This window comes from Equus quagga, chromosome 12 (assembly GCF_021613505.1).
Source record: "Equus quagga isolate Etosha38 chromosome 12, UCLA_HA_Equagga_1.0, whole genome shotgun sequence".
NCBI lineage: Eukaryota > Metazoa > Chordata > Mammalia > Perissodactyla > Equidae > Equus > Equus quagga.
In genome coordinates this window covers 63,177,669-63,198,410 of record NC_060278.1, presented here as the reverse complement: position 1 = coordinate 63,198,410, position 20,742 = coordinate 63,177,669, and the positions used below count along the sequence as shown (strand labels likewise).

Genomic DNA, 20,742 nt, shown 5'->3' with positions numbered 1-20,742 from the left:
AAGGTGCTTACTGCAGGGCATTTACTGCAGGGTGCTTACTGCAAGGTGTTTACTGTAGGGCGCTTACTGCAGGGCATTTACTGCAGGGGGCTTACTGCAGGGGCACTTATGACCAAAATACAGAGTGGAAAAAGCAGGTTAAATAACCAAACATAGAGTATGATTCCATTACATAAAACCATATGTGGATGGGAGTATCCATGAACGAAAGATATCTAAAAAGTAATTCATTTAAATGTTAGTAAGTTACAGCTGAGAAGACTCTGAGGTGATTTTTACTTTCTTCTTTGTACCTTCATGTTGTTCACATTTCACAATGAAAGTGCATCATTTTTACAAAAACATTCTAGCTATTAAAAAATGACAGGGGCTGGCCTGGTGGCACAGTGGTTAAGTTCACACTGCTTTGCAGTACGCTGGTTCGGATCCCAGGCACAGACATATATACCACTCATCAAGCCATGCTGTTGCAGGCATCCCACATATAAAGTAGAGGACAATGGCCACAGATGTTAGCTCAGGGCCAGTCTTCCTCAGCAAAAAGAGAAGGACTGGTGGCAGATGTTAGCTCAGGGCCAATCTTCCTCAAAAAAAAAAAAAAAAAAAAAAGACAATTAATAAGTCTGTGGGCTACCAGTTTTTAAACAGTGAGATTATTCTACTCTAGTTTTCTAAAATCTGAGTGACTTAAGAGCATCGTTGCTTTGAATGACACTGCTGAGATTCCTGAGAAGCCAATGCAGAAATCACATTTAAGCATCCAAGTAATGACAAAGCCACTGCTTTTCTACAGCAGCACCCTGACAACACGTCCTCTGCAACGGTAAGGGGTAGGGTCCATGAAGCAACTAGCAGGCGCCACGGCCATTACCTAACTGGGAAACTGTGCCTGCAAGGTGACAATCAGGCACCCTGAGGTCCAGGGACCACACAGCAAATGAAGAATTCGTAACACCCAAGTCAGGCTCTATCTGCCAAGTGGTCAGGGGCTCTTTTTCTCCAAGGGGGAACCTGACCTCAAGGGAAATGAAGTTCCACATGGCCATTCACCACCTTTATGAATGACTGGAAGAGACAAACATCAGGGGGGACTGTCACTGACTTACTGCATGGGCCCGAACCAAACCGGGCGATGGTCTCTACTTCACCATTTTCAAGTTTTACAACACGGCCATCCATGGTACCAGTAAACATCACATCTGTTTAAAAAAATAAAAAGGAATAAGAGTGTTACTGGGTTAGTCTAAGAACTATGACCATACCACCTTCTTCTATAACAGAAGTGGCTTGTGTTTTTATCTCTAGAGAGGAAATGGCAGTTCTGAAGATGAAGAAGTGATGCCTGAGAACAAAAAGTCCTTAAATCATGCAGCATTTAAACTACGGGGGCCCAGTCAATCAGTGTGTGGGCCTGAACCTGACACTGCAGCAAGGATGCAGCAGATACCAGTTAGCAATAAAAACTGTGAAGATTTTCTACTCTGAAAACAGCATGAGGGGCCGGCCCCGTGGCCAAGTGGTTGGGTTTGCATGCTCTGCTTCGGCGGCCCAGGGTTTTGCTGGTTTGGATCCTGGTCGCAGACATGGCACCACTCATCAGGCCACACTGAGGCGGCATCCCACATGCCACAACTAGGACCACCCACATCCCAAAATAAACAACTGTACCAGGGAAGTTTGGGCAGAAAAAGGAAAAAATAAAATCTTTAAAAACAAACAAAAAAAAGAGCATGGACTCTCGGGCGGACACTCAGCACTCAGGGGCACACATCAGTGTCTCCCTTACGTCAGTGTCTACTGCTGGTGCTGATCATATCCACCTAAAAGGGAAGAACTGCTAGGAAGCCCCTCAGGATAAAACTAGAACATATTATGTGCTCACTTCAGCAGCACACATACTAGAATGGGAACAATGCAGAGACAAGCATGACCCTGCACAGGGATGACGTGCACATTTGTGAAATCTTCCATATTTTTAAAATGTATATTACAAACTCTAGGGCAACCACTAAAAAATTTTTAAAAAGTATAACTCATATGCTAAGAGAGAAAATGGAATCATATAAAATGCTCAATTGAAACTACAAAAGTCAGAGCAGAAGACAAAATTAGGAACAAAAAAAAGCAAATGAACAGAAAACAGTAATAAATATGGTAGATAGTATCCAACTATATCAATTATCACTTTAAACATCAATGGCCCAAATACACCAATAAAATGACAGAGACTGTCAGAGTGGATCAAAAAAAACAAAACTCAACTATAGCTTGTCTAAAAGAAACCCACTTTAAATATAAAGACACATATAGATTAAAAATAAAGGGATGGAGAAAGATTATACCACGTTAACACTTAACAAAATAAAGCTAGAGCAGCTATATTAATCTCAAACAGAGCCAACTTCAGAGCAAGGAACATTATTAGGGATAAAGAAGATAACGATAAAGGGTCAATTCTTAAAAAGACATAGCAATCCTTAACATCTCTGTGCCTAATAACAAATCGTCAAAATACGTGAGGCAAAACTGATAGAACTGAAAGGAAAAAGAGAAAAATCCACTATTAGAGTAGGAGACTTCAGCATACCCCTATCAGAAATGGACAGGTCTGGCAGATAGAAAATCAGTAAAGACAGAGTTGAACTCAATAACACCATCGGTCAACTGGATATAATTGATATCTATCAACTATTTCATTCAAACACAGCAGAATATATATTCTTCTCAAGCTCACATGAAACATTGACCACGAGAGACCACATTCTGGGCCATAAAACACACCTGAACAAATTTAAAAGAACAGAAATCATAGAATGTCTGCTCTCAGACCACAATGAAATTAAACTAAAAGTCAATCACAGAAAGACAGCTAGAAATACCAAAATACTTGGAGATTAAACAACACACACTTCTAAATAACACACTGTTCAAAGAACAAATCTCAAGAGAAATTTAAAAACATTTTGAATTAAAAGAAAATGGAAATACAACTTAGCAAAATTTGTGGTATGCAGCTAAAGCAGTGCTTACAGAGAAATTAAAGATCTAAAATCAACCATCTAAGCTTCCATCTTAGGAAACCAGAAAATGAAGAGCAAATTAAACCCAAGGTAAGCAGAAGAAAGAAATAATAAAATTAGAGCAGATATCAATGAAATTGAAAACAGGAAATCAATAGAGAAAATCAGTAACTCCAAAAGCTGGTTCTTTGAAAAGATCAATGAAATTAATAATCCTCTAGCCAGGCTAACTAAGACAAGAAAAGAGAATACAGAAAATTACCAATATCAGAAATAAAAGAGGGAACATCAGTACAGACCCCACAGACATTAAAAGAATAATAAAGGAATATTATGAACAACTCTATGTCCACAAATTTGATAATCTAGATGAAATGTACCAATTCCTTGAAAGACACAATCTGCCAAAGCTCACACAAGAAGAAATAGACAATTTGAATAGGCCTGTATCTATTGAAGAAATAAATCACCAATTAATAAACTTCCAAAACAGAAAGCACCAGGCTGAGTTTGGTTCACTGATAAATTCTACCAAACATTTAAGGAAGCAATGATACCAATAACCTACAATCTTTTGCAGAAGATAGAAGCAGAAGGAATACTTTCTAACTCATTCTATGAAGTCAACATTATCCTAATAACAAAATCAGACAAAGTCATTACAAGAAAACTACAGACCAATATCTCTCATGAAGAAAGATGCAAAAATCCTCAACAAAATATTAGCAAACCAAATCCAACATTGTAGAAAAAGAATTATACACCTCATCAAGTGGGATTTATCCCGGGTATGCAAGGCTAGTTCAGCATTTGAAAATCAATTAAGTAATCCACAATAGCAACAGGCTAAAGAAAAATCACATGATCATATCAATAGATACAGAAAAAGCATTTGACAAAATCTAATACCCATTCATGATAAAAAAAAAAAAAAAAACCTCAGTAAACTAAGAATAGAGGGGAATTTCCTCAACTTGATAAAGAATATCTACCCAAAAAACCTTATAGTTAACATCATACTTAATGGCGACAAACTAGAAGCTTTCCCACTAAGATCAGGAATAAAGGAAGGATGTCCCCTCTCATCACTCCTTTATAATACTGTACTGGAAGTCCTAGATAATGCATTAAGACAAGAAAAGGAAATAGGTATCCTGATTGGGAGGGAAGAAATCAAACTGTCTTTGTTCACAGATGACATGATTGTCTATATAGAAAATCCCAAAGAATCAACAACAACAAAAAACTCCTGGAACTAATGAGTGATTATGGCATGGTTGCAAGATACAAGAACAACAGACAAAAGTCAACCACTTTCCTATATATCAGCAAGGAACAAGTGAAATTTGAAACTAAAAACAGAATACCACTTACTCTAGCATCCAAAAGAATGAATGAAATATTTAGGTCTAAATATAACAAAATATGTATAAGATCTATATAAGGAAAACTTTACAAAGCTCTGATGAAAGAAATCAAAGGACCAAACAAATGGAGAGATAGTCCATGTTCAGGGATAGGAAGATTCAATATTGTCAAGGGGTCAGTTCTTCCCAACTTGATTTATAGATTCAAAGCGATCCCAATCAAAATCCCAGCAAGTTATTTTGTAGATATCTGCAAACTGATTCTAATGTTTATACGAAGAAGCAAAAGATCCAGGACAGCCAACACAATACTGAAAAGGACAAAGCTGGAGGACTGACAGTACTAGACTTTAAGACTTACTATAAAGCTACAGTAATCAAGACAACGTGGTAATAGCAAAAGAACAGACAAACAGATGGCTGCAACAGAACAGAGTCCAGCAGAAGACTCACATAAATATGTTCAAACAATCTTTGACAAAGGAGCAAAAGCAATACAATAGAGCAAAGATAGTCTTTTCCACAAATAGTGCTGGAACAACTGGACGTCCATATGCAAAAAATGAATCCAGACACAGACCTTACACCCTTCACAAAAATTAGCTCAAAAACCACACACCTAAATATAAAGTGCAAAACTATAAAACTCCTAGAAGATAACAGAGGAGAAAATTTAGGTGACTTTGGGTGTGGTGGTGATTTTTTAGATACACCATCAAAGACATGATCCATGACGAAATAACTAATAAGCTGTACTTCGTTAAAACTAAAAACTTCTGGGCCAGCCCTGGTGGCCTAGTGGTTAAGTTCAGCACACTCCACTTTAGCGGCCCAGGTTCAGTTCCCGGGCATGGACCTACACTGCTCATCTGTCAGTGGCCATGCTGTGGTGGTGGCTCAGACACAAAAAAAGAGGAAGACTGGCAACTGATGTTAGCCCAGGGCGAATCTTCCTCAGCAAAATAAACAGAAAAGAAAAAAACTAAAAACTTGTGCTCTGTGAAAGACTGTCAAGAGAATGAAAAGATAAGCCACAGACTTGGAGAAAATATTTGCAAAAGATACATCCAATAAAGGACTGTTATCCAAAATATACAAAAAACTCAATCCTTAACAGTAAGAAAATGAACAATCCAATTTAAAAAATGGCCAAAAAGACTTAAAAAGACACCTCACCACAAGAAGATATAGAGAAGGCAATCAAGCATAGAAAAAGATGCTCAACATCATATGTCATTAGGGAAATGCAAATTAAAACAAGGAAATAACACTTCACACCTATTAGAATAGCCAAAAATCTAAAACACCGACAACACCAAATGCTGGTAAGGATGCGGAGTAACAGGAACTCTCATTCATTGCTGGGGGGAATGCAAAATGGTACAGCCACTTGGAAGACAGTTTGGAGGCTTCTTACAAAACTAAACATACTCTTACCATACAATCCAGCAATTGTGCTCCTTGGTACCTACACAAATGAGTTGAAAATAAAAGTCTACACAAAAACTGAAAAGACATGGCGGACCTTAAATGCATATTACAAGTGACAAAAGCCAATCTGAGAAGACTACACACTGTGATTCCAACCATACGACATTTTAGAAAAGACAAAGCTATGGAGGCAGTGAAAGATCAGCAGTTGCCAGGGACGGGGCAGGGAGGGATGACCAGACGGGCACAGAGGGTTTCTAAGGCAGTGAGACAACTCTGTATGACACTATGATGGTGGATACAGTCACTGCACATGTGTCCAAACCCCAGCACCCTCCTGAGGCTCGTGCCTCCTGTCAGTCACAGGCCAGCTGTCCCCCACAACAACTTCTAAATGAGGCAGAAGCAGCAGGGCCCTGGAGGCCTTTCTGTGGTTCACCCCCACAGGGCAGTAACCAGAGAAGTCCCTACTATGCCTACCCAGAAATGTCACCAAGATAATAACTAGCTCCAAAGAGAAAAAGGGGAGACATGGTAACAGAACACAATGAGATGTCAGGCCAAGTGGAAAGGAAAAAGAAAGGAAAGCATTCTCTTTGAGAGATTAACCAAAAAAAGATGACTTTAACTCACCGAAGGTCCAGTTTTAAATACTAATATTTGATTTTTCACCAAAAAACAAAATTTGTGAAATTTATTAATAAACGTCAATGTCTTCTTAAGAGAAATACAAAGTTCTATTATGAAGTACCTACACCAGCCAAACAAAGAAACAATTGCATAAACGCACCAGTCCTTAGGTCGGGCATTGGGCAGCAGGGCTGGGAAAGCGAAGCTGGTCAACACCACCAGAGGGCCGGCCCTGACCTGCCCTCTTCAAGATAAAACAGAAGTCCGCTGGATACACATGTCCATAACCACTCCCCAGAAAACATACTGTACTGTGGAACAACGATCGGTGTGCTGAGGAAAACCGTTCAGAAGTCCTCACACCACTTTAAGTCCAGCAACCTTTTCATTAACTGCATCTTTTGATTCCTAAGCTTAATTCTCATTCTAACAAACAGAAAACGCCTTGCTCCAGGTAAGCAGAGACTCCAGAATTAGAACTAGACCCAATTCTAGTTCTCAGGTCTGGGAAACTGTGAAGCAGACAGTTACCCTTAATGTACCCACCAAAGTGAACTTTAAAAAAAACAAAGAACAGTGGAAATATTGAGAATCATTCCTATTCTTTTCAAAAGTGAAATCTATACAAACTGCCAAGTAATACTTACCTGACTTTGATAAACGAACTAAACACCAATGTCTGCATTTGTCCTTTTTCCTTTCATTTTAATGGGTCCAACACCTTGAGGAGAATAAAGTGCTCCACAGACATGAACTCAAAATTGCCCCGACTAAAGTGGCCTGCAGCTTGGAGAGAGCAACAAGCAGAGGCACCCACAGCTAAGAATGATGGCCAGGGTTCCCCCACCAGGAGCAGGGGGCCAGTATGGCTGCTCCCACGGAATCTGCCACCCCATAACAGACAGCCTTGCAGTCCCAGAGGCTTACTTACCCCCAATATTTGCTATGGACTCTGGTCCAGTCAGTTGATTTTCAAATAGTCTTTCTGCCTGTCGTAACTTCGTATTTGGTTGCAGAACACCAAGCCAGAGAGGAGGTTCTTTGAAGCTGTAAAATAATGCAATCATAAGGATTTTCCTACTAAAAATACATGAAGAAAGTGTTTCCTGAGGACCTACAAGGATGTACATGTATAACTCCCCCTTCTTTGATAAAGAAGGCACATTATAAAACATCCTTAGATGCCAGAAACACAAATATCAAGAAAAAAACTTTCCAGGATATCAGGAAAGGTCATAGCACAAAACAAAAATGAAAATATAATATGGCTAATGCAAGAAACCTGGCAATCGCCTGCCACCTGAGAGCACCCCGGGGCCTCTGCCAACTGAGTCCCTCATCAGCCATCCAATGCCTCACGCTCATGGCAAGTTAGACCTCCACACACCCTCTGATTCACACCCCCTGGTGTTTACCTTCCCAGTGGCTGCCCAGCCATTAAAGTCCAACTAAGATGGAGGGGAGCCATGTCACCATTTCACAGCTGACAAGAGATTTTCACATATTCAGACATACAGGGTAACTATTCGAGTTCAAAACTGATTCAGCTTAAACTAAAAAGCCTGAGTTAGGGCCTATCAGACATACATTGCACATCTGCTTAACCATTAAATAATGTACTCTCTTAAGAATGCATTCTTCCCCTCATAGCCCTACTGGTAATGCCCAGATTAGCCCCTTCCCCAAAGTCAGGGTCATGTGGACCTACTAATTTGCAACTGAGTACCTCTTTCAAGTGCTGATGCAAATGCATCCTGGGTGCATTTAACATATGTTCTTTGTTCTGAAAAGATTTAAGACTGTACTGAAATCCATGCTTCTCTGGAACGCCTTCTAAGGCCTTCCTGGGTTATAATTCTCACTCTGGCTCATAATAAACTCACCCCAATTCTGATTTATAGGTTGGTTATGGATTATTTGTATCAATACAGACTTGCTTCCTGCTTCAAGGAGAAGAAAGAAGAAACTAGAGGTGACTATCCTGGGACTGGTGCCACGGCCTCACCATACAGCACAGGCGCACTGTGCCTCCCAGCTGTCACTCAGTGCTCATCCTGGCTTCCCTCTGAAGCCAGCCTCCACTGGGCCCTGGATCCCTCCCCTCACACAGAAACAGCTCCAGGAACTCTTCCCTCTCCATGGGTCCTTCCCACTCACAGGTAAATACGCTGTTTCTCCCAGTCCACCAGCAAATCGTGCTAATGCCACCTTCAAAAGACACCTCACCAAACCTCTTCTCCCCATGTCCTTGCTATCACCCTGCTCCAGGCCACCATCTTCTCTTCCCTGCTTCCTCCCTTGTCCTCTACAGTCTTTTCTCAATCCAGCAGCCCATGTGAGCCTTGTGAAATACACTCAGGTCATGGCATTTGTCTCTCAAAGACCTGCAACGGCCCCCTCTCACCCAGAGCCAGCCCTTGCAGTGGCTCTTGGCCCTACACAGTCTGGCCCATCACCTCTCTCGCCTGTCTCTGCCTTATTCACTGAGCCTCCACTCCCACCCCTCCCTGCTGGTTCAGCACGAGGCATCTCCCATCTAAGTCCTCGAACTGCTGTATCCTCCATCCTCACCTTCCCAGTGAGGCCTGCTCCAACTACCCAATGCAATAACCAACACCACCCCCAAAAGCCAGAGCTCCTACCCCATCCACCCTCTTTTGTCCGTAGGACTTTTCAGCTTCTCACATCTCTGTTATGTTCATTGTTTATCTGTCCCCTCTAAACACACAGTCCATGAGACCAGGGATTTGTGTCTGGTTTTCACTGCTGTATCCCAAACACCTGGCACACAGGAGGCTCCCGATGAACACTGTGGAAGGGAAGGGGTGGGGTGATATCTCCCAACTCCCTCCTCACCTTGCCCTCCAGCCAGGCAGTTTCCTAGCCAGCTCCCCAGAGTAAGAGTGGGAGAACCGAGGGGGTGCAGTTGAGGATGTGGAATGATGGAAAAGCTCTCTGCCTTGCCACCCTCGCCCTGCCCAGCAAAGCACTTCCCTCCTTGCCACCCTCTCTGAGTCAGCACGACAGCCCCTGAATTAAATTCCCCTCCTTAACTCTCTACCCTGCCTCCTAATCATGGTTTTCTACCTGCTTAAAAAAACACTCTTGGCTTAACTAGAAGTTTTATTTGCAAAGGAGGAGAGCAGGACTGCAACCTGCATGCTTTTGTGAAAAGAGCCTGGGCTATGGAGATGGACACACCTGGGTTCAAATTCTGACCCTGGGAAGGTCACACTTCCCAAGGTACCTACATGTGAAGATACAACAACATAGACAAGCACATAGAGTGTGGGGAGAGAGGACGGCACACCTGTACTCAGCCACCTCCTCCCACCCACTCCTTAGACCCTGCCTGATTCCCTACACACAGGAAGTCCTCAAGAAACTTTTGTAGTCAAACTAATGGGTATATCAAGCACTGTCCCTGCACACAAAGAGCCTGCGTACCACCTCAATAAAGAGACAAGACGACAACTCAGGAGAAAATGCAAAGGCCGGGCAAGAAAGGGCCCCCACTGATTCAGCTGGGCAGCAGAAGCAGCAAGCAAGAGCCACTCCAGGAACCCCAAATAGCACTCCACGGCCACCAGGCCCAGCAGACTCCTGTCAAAGCCAGTGAACTCCTGTTGCCTCTTATCAACTCCTGTTAACTCATATTAATTCCACTAACTCCATGTGTCCTGAAATGCATCCTGAAAGTCGTGGTCAACATCCTCCAGAAATCAGGATGTCACATATGTGTCTTTGACAGCCCTCCAACCTTCCAAACAAGGAAAAGAAGGTCTCTTTGCACAGCAGGTTTTTGGCAAAGCCCTGCAGCTTCCCAGTAACTTTGCTCCCCGGAACTGAAACTATCTGCATAATAATCCACCTGTAAGTGTTTCCACCCCTCTGTCTCCTGCCACACTCCTGGTGTGTCTGTTCTCTCTGATTTCTCAGTTTCCTAAGCGTGGTCTAAGCTCTCACAGGAGGTCACTCAGCGCCCTGGAGACAGACTCCCCTCTTCCCCAAATCCACCAGCTGACCTCCCGCTCTGCCAGTTAGCCTGATCCTGTTTACCATTTCGCCCCACCTCTGCGTTGACCGAGATGACTGAGGCAGAGCAGAAGCCGGGAGCTCTGCTTTTCTGTCCTCCTCAATACTGTACCACTTGCCCCAGACATGGGTTTCCCACTTCCTTGCTCTTTTTGTTCTGAACAGAGTTTTAAAGAAGCCCTTCCTGCTGCTGTCACAGCATTTTCCCCAAACCTCAGTTTATTTCTGTTCTTACACTTTCTGCCAGTCCTCTGCTTTTGGCTCTGCATTTTGGGGGCCCATGCTTCCAATTTTTAAGCAAGTCATTCCCTAAAACTGAGTCCACGGGAGAGATCCCAGTCAGCCACGCTAGCTTCTCTGGGTTTCTCCTTCCTTCCTCATTGGGCTCATCTACTCCACAGACCGAACTCACTTCGTACAACTTCAACTCCTTACTGGGCCATATTTCCCTTCAATTTCTGGTCAGGAGTACACACTCATCTTTCCTCTGAATTTCTTCACCACTCTTCCCAACATAAATTCACCTTTACTGAGATCAAAGGTCTTCAGTCACTGAAGCTCCATCCGTCCCCCACCAACCCAACAGTTTGACCTTCACCTTCTCTCTCTGCTTTCCTCCTCTTTTCCAAGGCTAGCTCCTCAGCCCAGGCTTTCATCTCCAGCTGTGGAGAGTTCACACCCACCTCGTCAACTGGATTATCCAGAAAGGCCCAGGCCAGTTTCTATTTGAGATGGGCTGAGCTGCATCCTTCTATACGTCGAGAGGAGTTAGCAAGAGGCCACTCCCCTCAACGTGTCCTGGGAGCCCCCCTGGAGAGGACAGGCAGTATGTCCTTAGGTGCAGTTCAGGCAGAAAGACACATGCTAGGGCACACTGGCACACCAGGAGTTACACAGCCAACACTGTTGTGAGTCCAGAGCACACAGGCTTCACCGACTCTCAATCTACACTGAGCTAATCCTGTGCTTACAGCACCCTATATCTTTAGTCATTCTAAATCCAACAACACAAAGGTGACTCTTGTACACATATGTCAATCTAAGATCTGAAGTGTCTTCTTTGTATCAACCATAGGAGGTGCTGAATACACTTTCAGTGAACTGAATCCAACATAAAGCCTTAATTTTTATTTACAAAACACTATTATTCAGTTGTGTATGCTATATTTACTCTATAATGAGACATGGTTCTTATCCGAAGTTTTTAAAGCCTAACTCTCTTAAAATAAACTTCATGGGGCTGGCCCTGTGCCTAAGTGATTAAGTTCACATGCTCTGCTTTGATGGCCCAGGGTTTCGCCGGTTCGGATCCTGGGCACAAACATGGCACTGCTCATCAAGCCATGCTGTGGCAGCATCCAACATGCCACAACTAGAAGGACCTGCAACTATGTACTGGGGGGATTTGGGGAGAAAAAGTAGAAGGGGAAAAAAAAGATTGGCAATAGTTGTTAGCTCAGCTGCCAATCTTTAAAAATAAATAAATAAACTTCACATAGCTTCACCCACCCTGGGCAGTTTCAAGAGGAAAAGGGAACTTACTGAACCAGACTGCACAACCTTCCTGCACCAGCTTGACAATGTCAGAAATCACACCAGTAAGAGCCTGGCTCTATATTACTAGTATTACAAACATGAATACATTTCATGGCACCTCTAGGTATATACTCTTTCTTTCAATTTATAATAGACTGCATTACTCATAGATTCCCACTGATAAATGGTAACTTGACAAAAATAGAACACTAATTTTTTTAAATCTGTTACTTAGAAAATTTAAACAACGTAACTTACACTTAAGCTTCATTTGTGCGCTTTTGCCCCTTCAAATGAATTCAGGTTAATTATCTCTAATACTTAAATTTCTCTTTTCGGGTTTTTTCTGATTTTTATTTTAGGTTTGTACAGTTTTGTTTTTGAAGCAATACCATGGACCACCATATATATTTTCCATGTAACATCTCATACCACATAAAACACAGGCACTAAACAAATCACAAATCTCTGTTTCTCATAGTTACTTACCTTTCAGACCAGATTGGTTTAAATATGCTAGAAATTATTTCAGTCTATTATATATATATTTTTTATTTTTATTTATTTATTTTTTTGCTGAGGAAGATTCACTCTGAGCTAATATCCACTGCTAATCTTCCTCTTTTTTGTATGTGAGCCGCCACCACAGTATGGCCACTGACAGACAAAGTGACAGCCAAGTAGTATAGGTCTGCACCCAGGAACCAAACCAGGTCATAGAAGCAGAGCACGCTGAATTTAACCACTAGGCCACAGGGCAGGCCCATCAGCCTATCATATTGTGTTGAGCAACCACTCCCAAGCATTCTGGGGCAGCTCACCTGAGAGGCTGTGGATCTATGGGAGAATCCAGCAGCATCATGGCTCCAAGCAGGGGAACAGTGAGGGAAACAGCCAGCATCAAGAAGGTCACTCGGAAAACTCTGCCGCTAAAGGAGCTGCCAGAAAGAAGATACACAGGTCATCAGCAGAAGCTCAGAAGGGGACGAGCTCAGCTAGTCTGGAAGCCCCTCCAGCATACAGCCTCTTACCCAGTTTCCCCACCACGAGGCTGCCAACCTTTGTGGCTTCTGATTAAAATGCAGCACTGTTTACTAGCATTGGCAAACACACCTTTGTTCTTTTTTTAAAATCTTCCAGCTGAGTGGAATACTCTTATCAGTTGTTTTCCAGACAGTATGTTAGGCTGTATCTGGACTCCTCTAGCAGAGTTTTAAAGGGGGCAAACTCAAAGAATGGATGAACACAAAAAGTAACAAGAGAAAGAGGTGCCCTGAGGAAAAGAAGACACACTCATCTACAGACAAGACAGGTGTCCCCCAAAGGCCCCTATTTCCTAGTACATACATTCAAGGCAGCAACACTCAGTTCTGTGTGCCCCTAAGATCTCAGGTTTTGTGGATAAAAGAGACAGAGACAAATTCATGGAGCCAATGGAAGCAGAAGTGGGGTGGTGCTGTAACAATATGTAAAAATGTAGAAGCAGCTTTGGAATCAGCTGTGGGTGGAGGATGGAAGAATTTTGAGGAGCAGGATAGAAACAGTCTAGATTTCCTTGAACAGGCTGTTAGTAGAAACATGGATGTTAAAGGCTCTGCTAGCGAGGGCTCAGAATGAAGTGAGGAGCACGGCAGAGAAAACATATATCATCTTAGAAAATATCTAAATTGTCAGGAAGAGACTGTTAGCAGAATTATGGACATTGAGGGCGCTGTTGATGAGGGCTGAGAAGAATGTCAGGAACAAATTATTAGATACTGGAGGAAAGCATATCCTTGATATATGGTGGCAGAAAGCTTGGCTGAATTGTGTCCTGCAGTGACGTGGAAAGCAGAACTTGTAAAGGATGAACCAGGACATTTAGCTGAGAACATTTCCCAGCAGAGCTGAAGGTGTGGCCTGGTTTCTCCTTGCTACTTTCTCCTCCAGACAGAGCAGGACAGGCATAGGGGATAGTGCTAACCATTTCTTTTTTCCTTTGACATTTCCCCTTTGCTATTGAGAATCCTAATCTGTGATTATTTTCCTTCTAATAACCTTCCAAAAACAAATTTTGTCCCTAACTTCCTTTTCATAAGAGTTCAAAACCCACCCCCAGCCAGGTAAAATGCCAAGTTGTCAGTCTCTACCCTTTTTGCTAGCTGGGAAAGGAGGTGGTCCAGGTCCCAAAGACTGGGCTAGGAGAGGCCAAGAGAGCCAAGCTCCTGGAAGAAGAGAGGCGACCGCAAAGGGAAATATCAGGCCAACCCCTACCTCCCAGCCCTGTCTCCAAATACCAGGGCCACACAGCTTTCTTCTAATGTGACTGACTTATGCCGGTCAAGGGTACAAGAATACAGAGTATGAAAATGCATATATGGCACTGATGAGCTATGAACCTGACACGACAGCAGGCTAGTGCAACCCGAGGGGTCTGCAGCAGGGAAAGGAGCAAGGACCATGAAAAGAGTAATGATAAAAACAGTGAGAACAGGAACCTGCCAGGCAATGTGCTTTACGTGGGTAACTAAGCAGAACTATGTATCTCTCTGCTTTACAAATGACAGCAGAGAAGGGCACAGGTGGCTTGCCCCAAGCCCACCGCCAGAACTGGAAGACATGATTGAGGGCCAGGTCTGACCCAAGGCCTGCAGTCACTATTAGCAATGCTCCCTGCCGAGGACAAGAGGACAGGGAGGGGATGCCCAGACCTAGAGACCTCAGAGTTAGGGTTTGAAACACTGTCTGCAAAGCTAACGGTAATATGTCTATTCTGGACATTTCATATAAAAAGAATCACACAATATATGACCTTTTGAAAGTGGTTTCTCTCTCTCAGCATAATGTTTTGAGGTGCATCCAAGCCGCGGTGCATATCAACAATTCATTGCTTTTACAGCTCAATAACATTCCATCGCAAGTCTATACCACAATAGGTCTATCCACTCATCCACTAATGAACATTTGGGTGGAAAGGGGAAATGGGGAGCGATTACTTTCGGTTATAAGGTGTTTTCATGGGGTGATGAAAAAGTTTTGAAACTAGAGAACTAGCGGTCACCCAACACTAAATATCACTGTACACTCTGAGGTGGTTAACTTTATGTTACATGAATTTCACCTCAAAAAAAAAGTTAGTGATGAAAATGTTCTAAATTTAGATTGTGGTGATTGGTGCAAAACTCGGTGAACACACTAAAGACCACTGAATTGGACGTTTTAAATGGGTGAATTTTATGGTATGTGAATTATACCTCAATAAAGGTGTTAAAAAAGAATACACGCTTTAATGGGCTGTTTAACTCTAAGTCCCCATTTCCAAACCTTGACCACAGAGGTGGAGTGACCACATCAGGGAGGTCATGGCAGAGCGAGTGAGGGGAAGCTGCTAGAACAGCTCAGGGGCGGGGACAGATCCCACACAGTCCCGAGGGCCGAGGAAGTACCCGCCAGCACGCATGGGGGACATCCACCAACGCCAGAACATCGAGCACTGCCATAATTCTTTTACTCAGGGAACGTTGGCTGCTCAGGTCATCCCACACAACGTGTTCTGGGAAACACGCTTTGCCCTTGCTCACGGTGACTGAGCCCAGTTCTGCCCTCGGGAGCAGCAAACCCTCGAGTTCCCTGACAGCTCTCCCTAGAACTGATGCCTGCCGTCACACCGCCTCGGGTCTCTCTTCTCCGGGTGAAGCATCCCCGTCCTGCGGGAGCTTCTGAGTTGGTGTGGCCTGCAGAACATTATCTCCTGGTTGTTTCAGAGTTTGTCAAAGTCCCCCACAAAATGTGGTGCCCAGAACTCAAAGCAAAGCTCTAGCCTAAACCATAAGCTATCATTCCACAAAATGGCTTTATTCGCCAAAACTGAAAAATAAGGGGATTTCACATAAAAATCTGGGTTTCCAGCTTCACTTCAAAAAGTGGGAGATCTGGCCCTATAAAACCCAAAGCTGTGGGGCAGCTGCACAGCAGTATCCACTCTTCACAGGGGCATGCACTCTCCTCTTCTCCTCAGTGCCCACACTTGCTGCAGACCCAGCCACACCAGGTTGGTGTGAGAACCAATGTGACTGATGCACGTGCAGTTCTGAGACCAGGGCCTGGAACACAAGAAAGGCACTCAGCAAATGGCAGGGAGCAGGACTGCAGCTCCCCTGAAGGCACGTGAGTCTATGACTGTCAGGGGGAACAGAGTGCCTTGGGTGGGAGTGCTCTGGGCACTGCACTTACTTTAGCCCAAAGTTCATTAACTCTTTGGCAGACCCATCTCACAGCTGGTTCCAGAAAACTCACAGTCAACTACAACTCTGCCTTTCCTCCATGTCTGCCCCTGCCTCTGCACATTTGCCTGATCTTAACTTAAAGCACTATTTAGCTTTATCCATTTAGCCTTATCCATCTTCACTGACAAAGTGCCACACCTTCCCATCGTACTCTCCTTCCCAGTCTGTGCTGACGCATCCAGAAAGGCTGGAAACTTCCTTCCCAGGTGCCGTCAGGGGAATCAACTTGTTTGCCCCAATCTCTTGGAAGAGCCCCAAGCAATGCTCACCTCCTTGAGGACATATGCACCCTGAAATTTCTTACAGCCTCTAAGGGCAAGAGAGCAATCATGGTGATGCAACAGGATTTGACAGTCACTGTTAGCTCAGCCTGATTTCAAAATCCTATCCTATCATTTCACCAGCCTAATCTCAAGGGGGTTCTCTAACCCCTTCTGCACACAGGACACAAGGGCCTCAAGTCATGGACTGAAGTCCTGACCAACAGACTCCATGAGATTAAAAAGAAACTGTGAGTTTCATGGAAAACCTGTTAGCCCCAAATCCACATGGGACAAGAACCTCAGGTGTCAAGGTATTCCCTGGAACCTAAGAAAGTCAAACAACAACAAACACAGTCTTTTTAAGTGACTGCACCTTGAATTTGTTCATTTTCACATGCCTTGAAACTGAAGCATTTGGGGAAATAGATGCCAAATGATAATAATCCTAGACTGCAGATGTCTTCATTTTAGCATTGAAAATAAACAACAAACAAGTTAAAAGAGGCATTTGAAAACATACACCCCGGGGAAAAGCTAAGAAAAAAACTCCGGATTCCTGACTCCTCATGACTTCATGAACTTATGACGGCCCCATCCGTTCCTCCACACTGCCTTTCGTACTCTTCAGTCTTAAAAAGGAAAAAGGAAAATGGACTGAGTAGAGATTTTTAACTAGTCTAATATCTTTTAGAAGTAGACTGAAAAAGCAGCTGTCAAATTTTTGCTGTATTTGCTCTTCACACCTAAACAGATGGATATTAGTAACAGCTCTTCTCTCTTCCCAGACAGAATTATATTCCAAAAAAAGGAATCACTTCAGCATTACAATCATTCTGTCAATAAAGTTTCTAAAGCACTTGTGGAAACTGATGCCAAATGATAATAATTATAACCTTGCTCTGGTATGTTAAAAGTGCTTAGCTCATCTACTTTCCACACTGAATAAAAGGATTTAATGACCAAATTCCCCATTATAGCTCAAACACAGAAATTCAACGCTTTGGCATAAAACCTTATTTCCAAAGCATAATTTTAAAAATATGGTGCTCCATCATTGTTCAGCCACCAATTCTACCCTTCTTCATTCATTTTCAAGTCTCTCTTGCCTCCATTACTCTGTAACTATATAAACCCCTTCACCCACATAGACCTCATCGACCTCATCAGTAAAACAGAGCTAACACCACCTTTCGTGCCAAGAGCCAGGAGACCAATCAAGGTATCACTAGGTGCCCCTGCCACTAAAATCTGTTGTCCCACTTTTGTTCTGTTAACGGAACAATAGCTCTTTCAAGGTTCTCTTTAGCCTGCAGCACATGTAGTGTATTCTACAGTTGTCACGTTTCTACTTCCTTCCGATTCCTTTACTTCACCCACAATTACACAATGCTTTCCTGTCTTATAGGGAACCCTCAACTTTTAAGATAACCAAGAAGGTAATTAGATGAACTACTAGAAATGACCACAAAAGAAATGAAAAAGAGGAGAATCGCATGAGAAAACTAAGAAAAAACAACTCTAGACTTATAATAATAAATGTAGAAAGGGAAGTGGGTGACAAGACCTCACTTTAAAAGACATCACTTCAGATTATATAGAAAAGAGATCAAACAAATAAGAGAAAGAGGGAAACAGGAAAGTAAGAACAATGTTCATGGACAGGGAAGTCAAACTATCTTAAACACGTGAAAGACACACTAGGAAAGATCAGCAGCAGAGGACGACTGTGGAACATTCAATTTACCGTGCCATTAAGTCGGAAATCCCCACAGAGAAACTGAAAAACAATTTAATTAACTGTGCGCCTCTGCCCTGGGGCCAGGAGTGTCCGAGGAGCCGCTGAGAGTTGGGCCCGTCCAACAAGTGCCCTCAGGTACTGTACACCCAGGTCTTCAAATGACCGCATCTCCTGACAAATGCAGGGCCAGGGGCACTTTCATGCTTCATATAAAAGCTCATACAGCAATGCCTTGTTTTCATGGTTTCTGCAGCAGAGCACGGCCAGTCCTGGCATGTCCATCCCTAAAGGCTCCTCAGTCATCAGCAGACGATGACTTCCCAACATTCACAGTGAAAGGGTAACCAACTTGTCTCGGTTTGCCCAGGGTTAGCGCTGAAAGCCCCACGTCCTTGCAAACCCCTGAGCCCAGGGCAAAGCAGTGATGGTTGGTCACCCTAGTCCGCACTACATACGGAGCATATTCCCGCCCGTCCACTGGCCCCGGGGTCAAATATTACCACAAGATGCTTTCGGATCTCCCTTCAGAAAAAGAAGAGCGGGGGGCGGGGATGCGCAGGGCCGTGGCCAGGAGGCTGCCCCCGGGATAAGGTGAGCCAAAAGGACAGCACGGAGGTGAAGGGGGAGCAAAGGACCAGCGGGGAAGCAGCGCTCTGGAAGGTGGGCGGAAGTGAGGGGAAGGAGGGGGCGCGGGCGGGGCGAGGCGGCCGGGGGACCCGAGGGCCTGGGAAGCAGGCTGCAACAACGCCCGGAGGGCCCGGCAGGTGCAGGGCCCGGCAGGTGCCCCCGCTGGTGGGAGCGTTTCCTCCGCGGTAAGAGGAGCTGTGCCCGCGGCCGGGACCGCCGCCGTCGGGGCTAGGAGGGCGCCCGCCGCTCGCGGCCCAGGGCTGCGGGCTCTGCCTACCTGCCGTCCTTGGCCGCTGGGGCCCGGCCATCGTCCGTGACCACCTGCGGCCGCAGAGGCCGGCGCTGCCGTAGCCCGTCCGCCTCGCTCATGGCGCGGGCACCACTGCCGCCCACCGTCCACCAGCAGCCAACCACCCGACCGGAGCACCGCTGGCTCCGAACTGGCCGCGCGCAGAGCCGGCCCCGCCTCCCCGCCGCCAGCACCTCCTCGGCTGCACACGGAAGTGACGTGATCCGGCCCCGCCCCTTCCGGCCGCTGGGCGGGCGGGACCCGGACGTTGCCTCCCAGCTCTGCCCGGGCGGCTGGAGTCGGCGCGGGGCTCGGGACCGAGCCGAACGAGCGGCGAGGCGTCTGGTGCACGCAGTGCGCCCCGCAGCGGCGCCCCCGGCCCTCCGCTCCCCGCTGCCCCGCCAGGCTGCGTCGCCCGGCGCGCGGGACCGAGCTGTGGGTTCGTGTCCCAGAGAGGAGGGCGCGTTGACGGAGCCCCCGGTTCCTTCGGGCAGCGGGGAAGCAATGAGCTCCTGTGCTTGGAGGCGGGGAGTGCAGTCACCCCCGCCTGAGAGTTATCTGACTTTTCCAAACCGATCCGGTTAAGGGGGAAACTTAGGCTAGACAGTGTTGTCCTTTTGGTTAGGGCCAGATGTTGAGTATTAAATATTTGTGTTAAACAGACATTTGATAAAGTTTATGAAAGGATAACCCTTAGCAGTAAAGGCCGGCGTGTAAATAGAAACTATCATTAATTACGATAGATAAAGTCCAAGAAAGCATGAAGCAGTCATCAGTTCGTTCTTTGACAGGACTTTGGTGCCCCAGGTGTACTTCCAGGTGCTGGGAGATGATGGTGAGCAAAATCCACAGACAGTCTCCCTCAGGGTAGTTAAACTAATGATGGAGTCGACTTTAAGCAGATCATTGTGAAAGTAAATGTAAAGTTTTAAATGCACTAAATGCATCTGACAGATGAAGGATCTGAAAGATGAGTAGGGTTTGGGGAAGAAACAGGAGGATTTCCAGGCAGAAGAAACTAAGTCCTGTTACTTTGCATCATCTCTAAAAAGGCATCTTCAAAATGCGGTATATTAAGAACTCATATTCTTATTGCGCCTGAAGGCTTTCCTGATGCAAACGTGCCAGTACCCTTCTCCGTGCTAGATGGCACTAGAGTCACATGTGACTGTCCCATAAGACAAGATGAAGAACCAGTAGGAGGGAGGTGAAGAGTTCTTATGTAAATCCACTTCTGCAGGGGTCCTAGGTTGTAATTCAGGCCTTGGTAACATTTCACTTCATTCCCTGTCTAATACAACCAGTCTGTATGGGATGGTTTTAACAGTACTGTGTGATTGGCCCCTTCCTACTTGTCTGAATTATCCTTCCTGCCCTGTATCCCATGTTTCAGACACTCAGGATTGCTTGCTGTTTCTAATTCTATGCCTTTCTCCCTTTGTCTGTATTGTTCCTTCTTCCTCTGATATGCCTCCCTTCACCTCCGCTTGGCCAAAACCATTTTTATCATTTGGGACCCACTTCAGGTATCACTGCTGAAA

The 20,742-nt window shown here is 44.7% G+C and overlaps 1 protein-coding gene and 1 non-coding gene across 2 annotated transcripts in view; one reads left to right on the top strand and one right to left on the bottom strand.

Annotated features, from left to right (window-relative positions):
- The window catches only part of APMAP (adipocyte plasma membrane associated protein), a 30,244-nt gene extending 10,854 nt beyond the window's left edge, over positions 1-19,390 (bottom strand). Inside the window, exons 1-4 of the mRNA XM_046679241.1 lie at positions 19,190-19,390; positions 12,841-12,957; positions 7,380-7,495; positions 1,107-1,199 (exon numbers count right to left, since the gene is read on the bottom strand). Coding sequence (XP_046535197.1) covers positions 1,107-1,199; positions 7,380-7,495; positions 12,841-12,957; positions 19,190-19,281 — 418 coding nt within the window. The 5' untranslated portion in view covers positions 19,282-19,390. The remainder of the gene's footprint in view (positions 1-1,106; positions 1,200-7,379; positions 7,496-12,840; positions 12,958-19,189) is intronic.
- On the top strand, positions 1,875-1,977 carry LOC124249248 (U6 spliceosomal RNA). The gene has a single exon (XR_006891319.1). It is a non-coding gene; the product is annotated as a U6 spliceosomal RNA (small nuclear RNA).
- Positions 19,391-20,742: the final 1,352 nt, after the last annotated feature.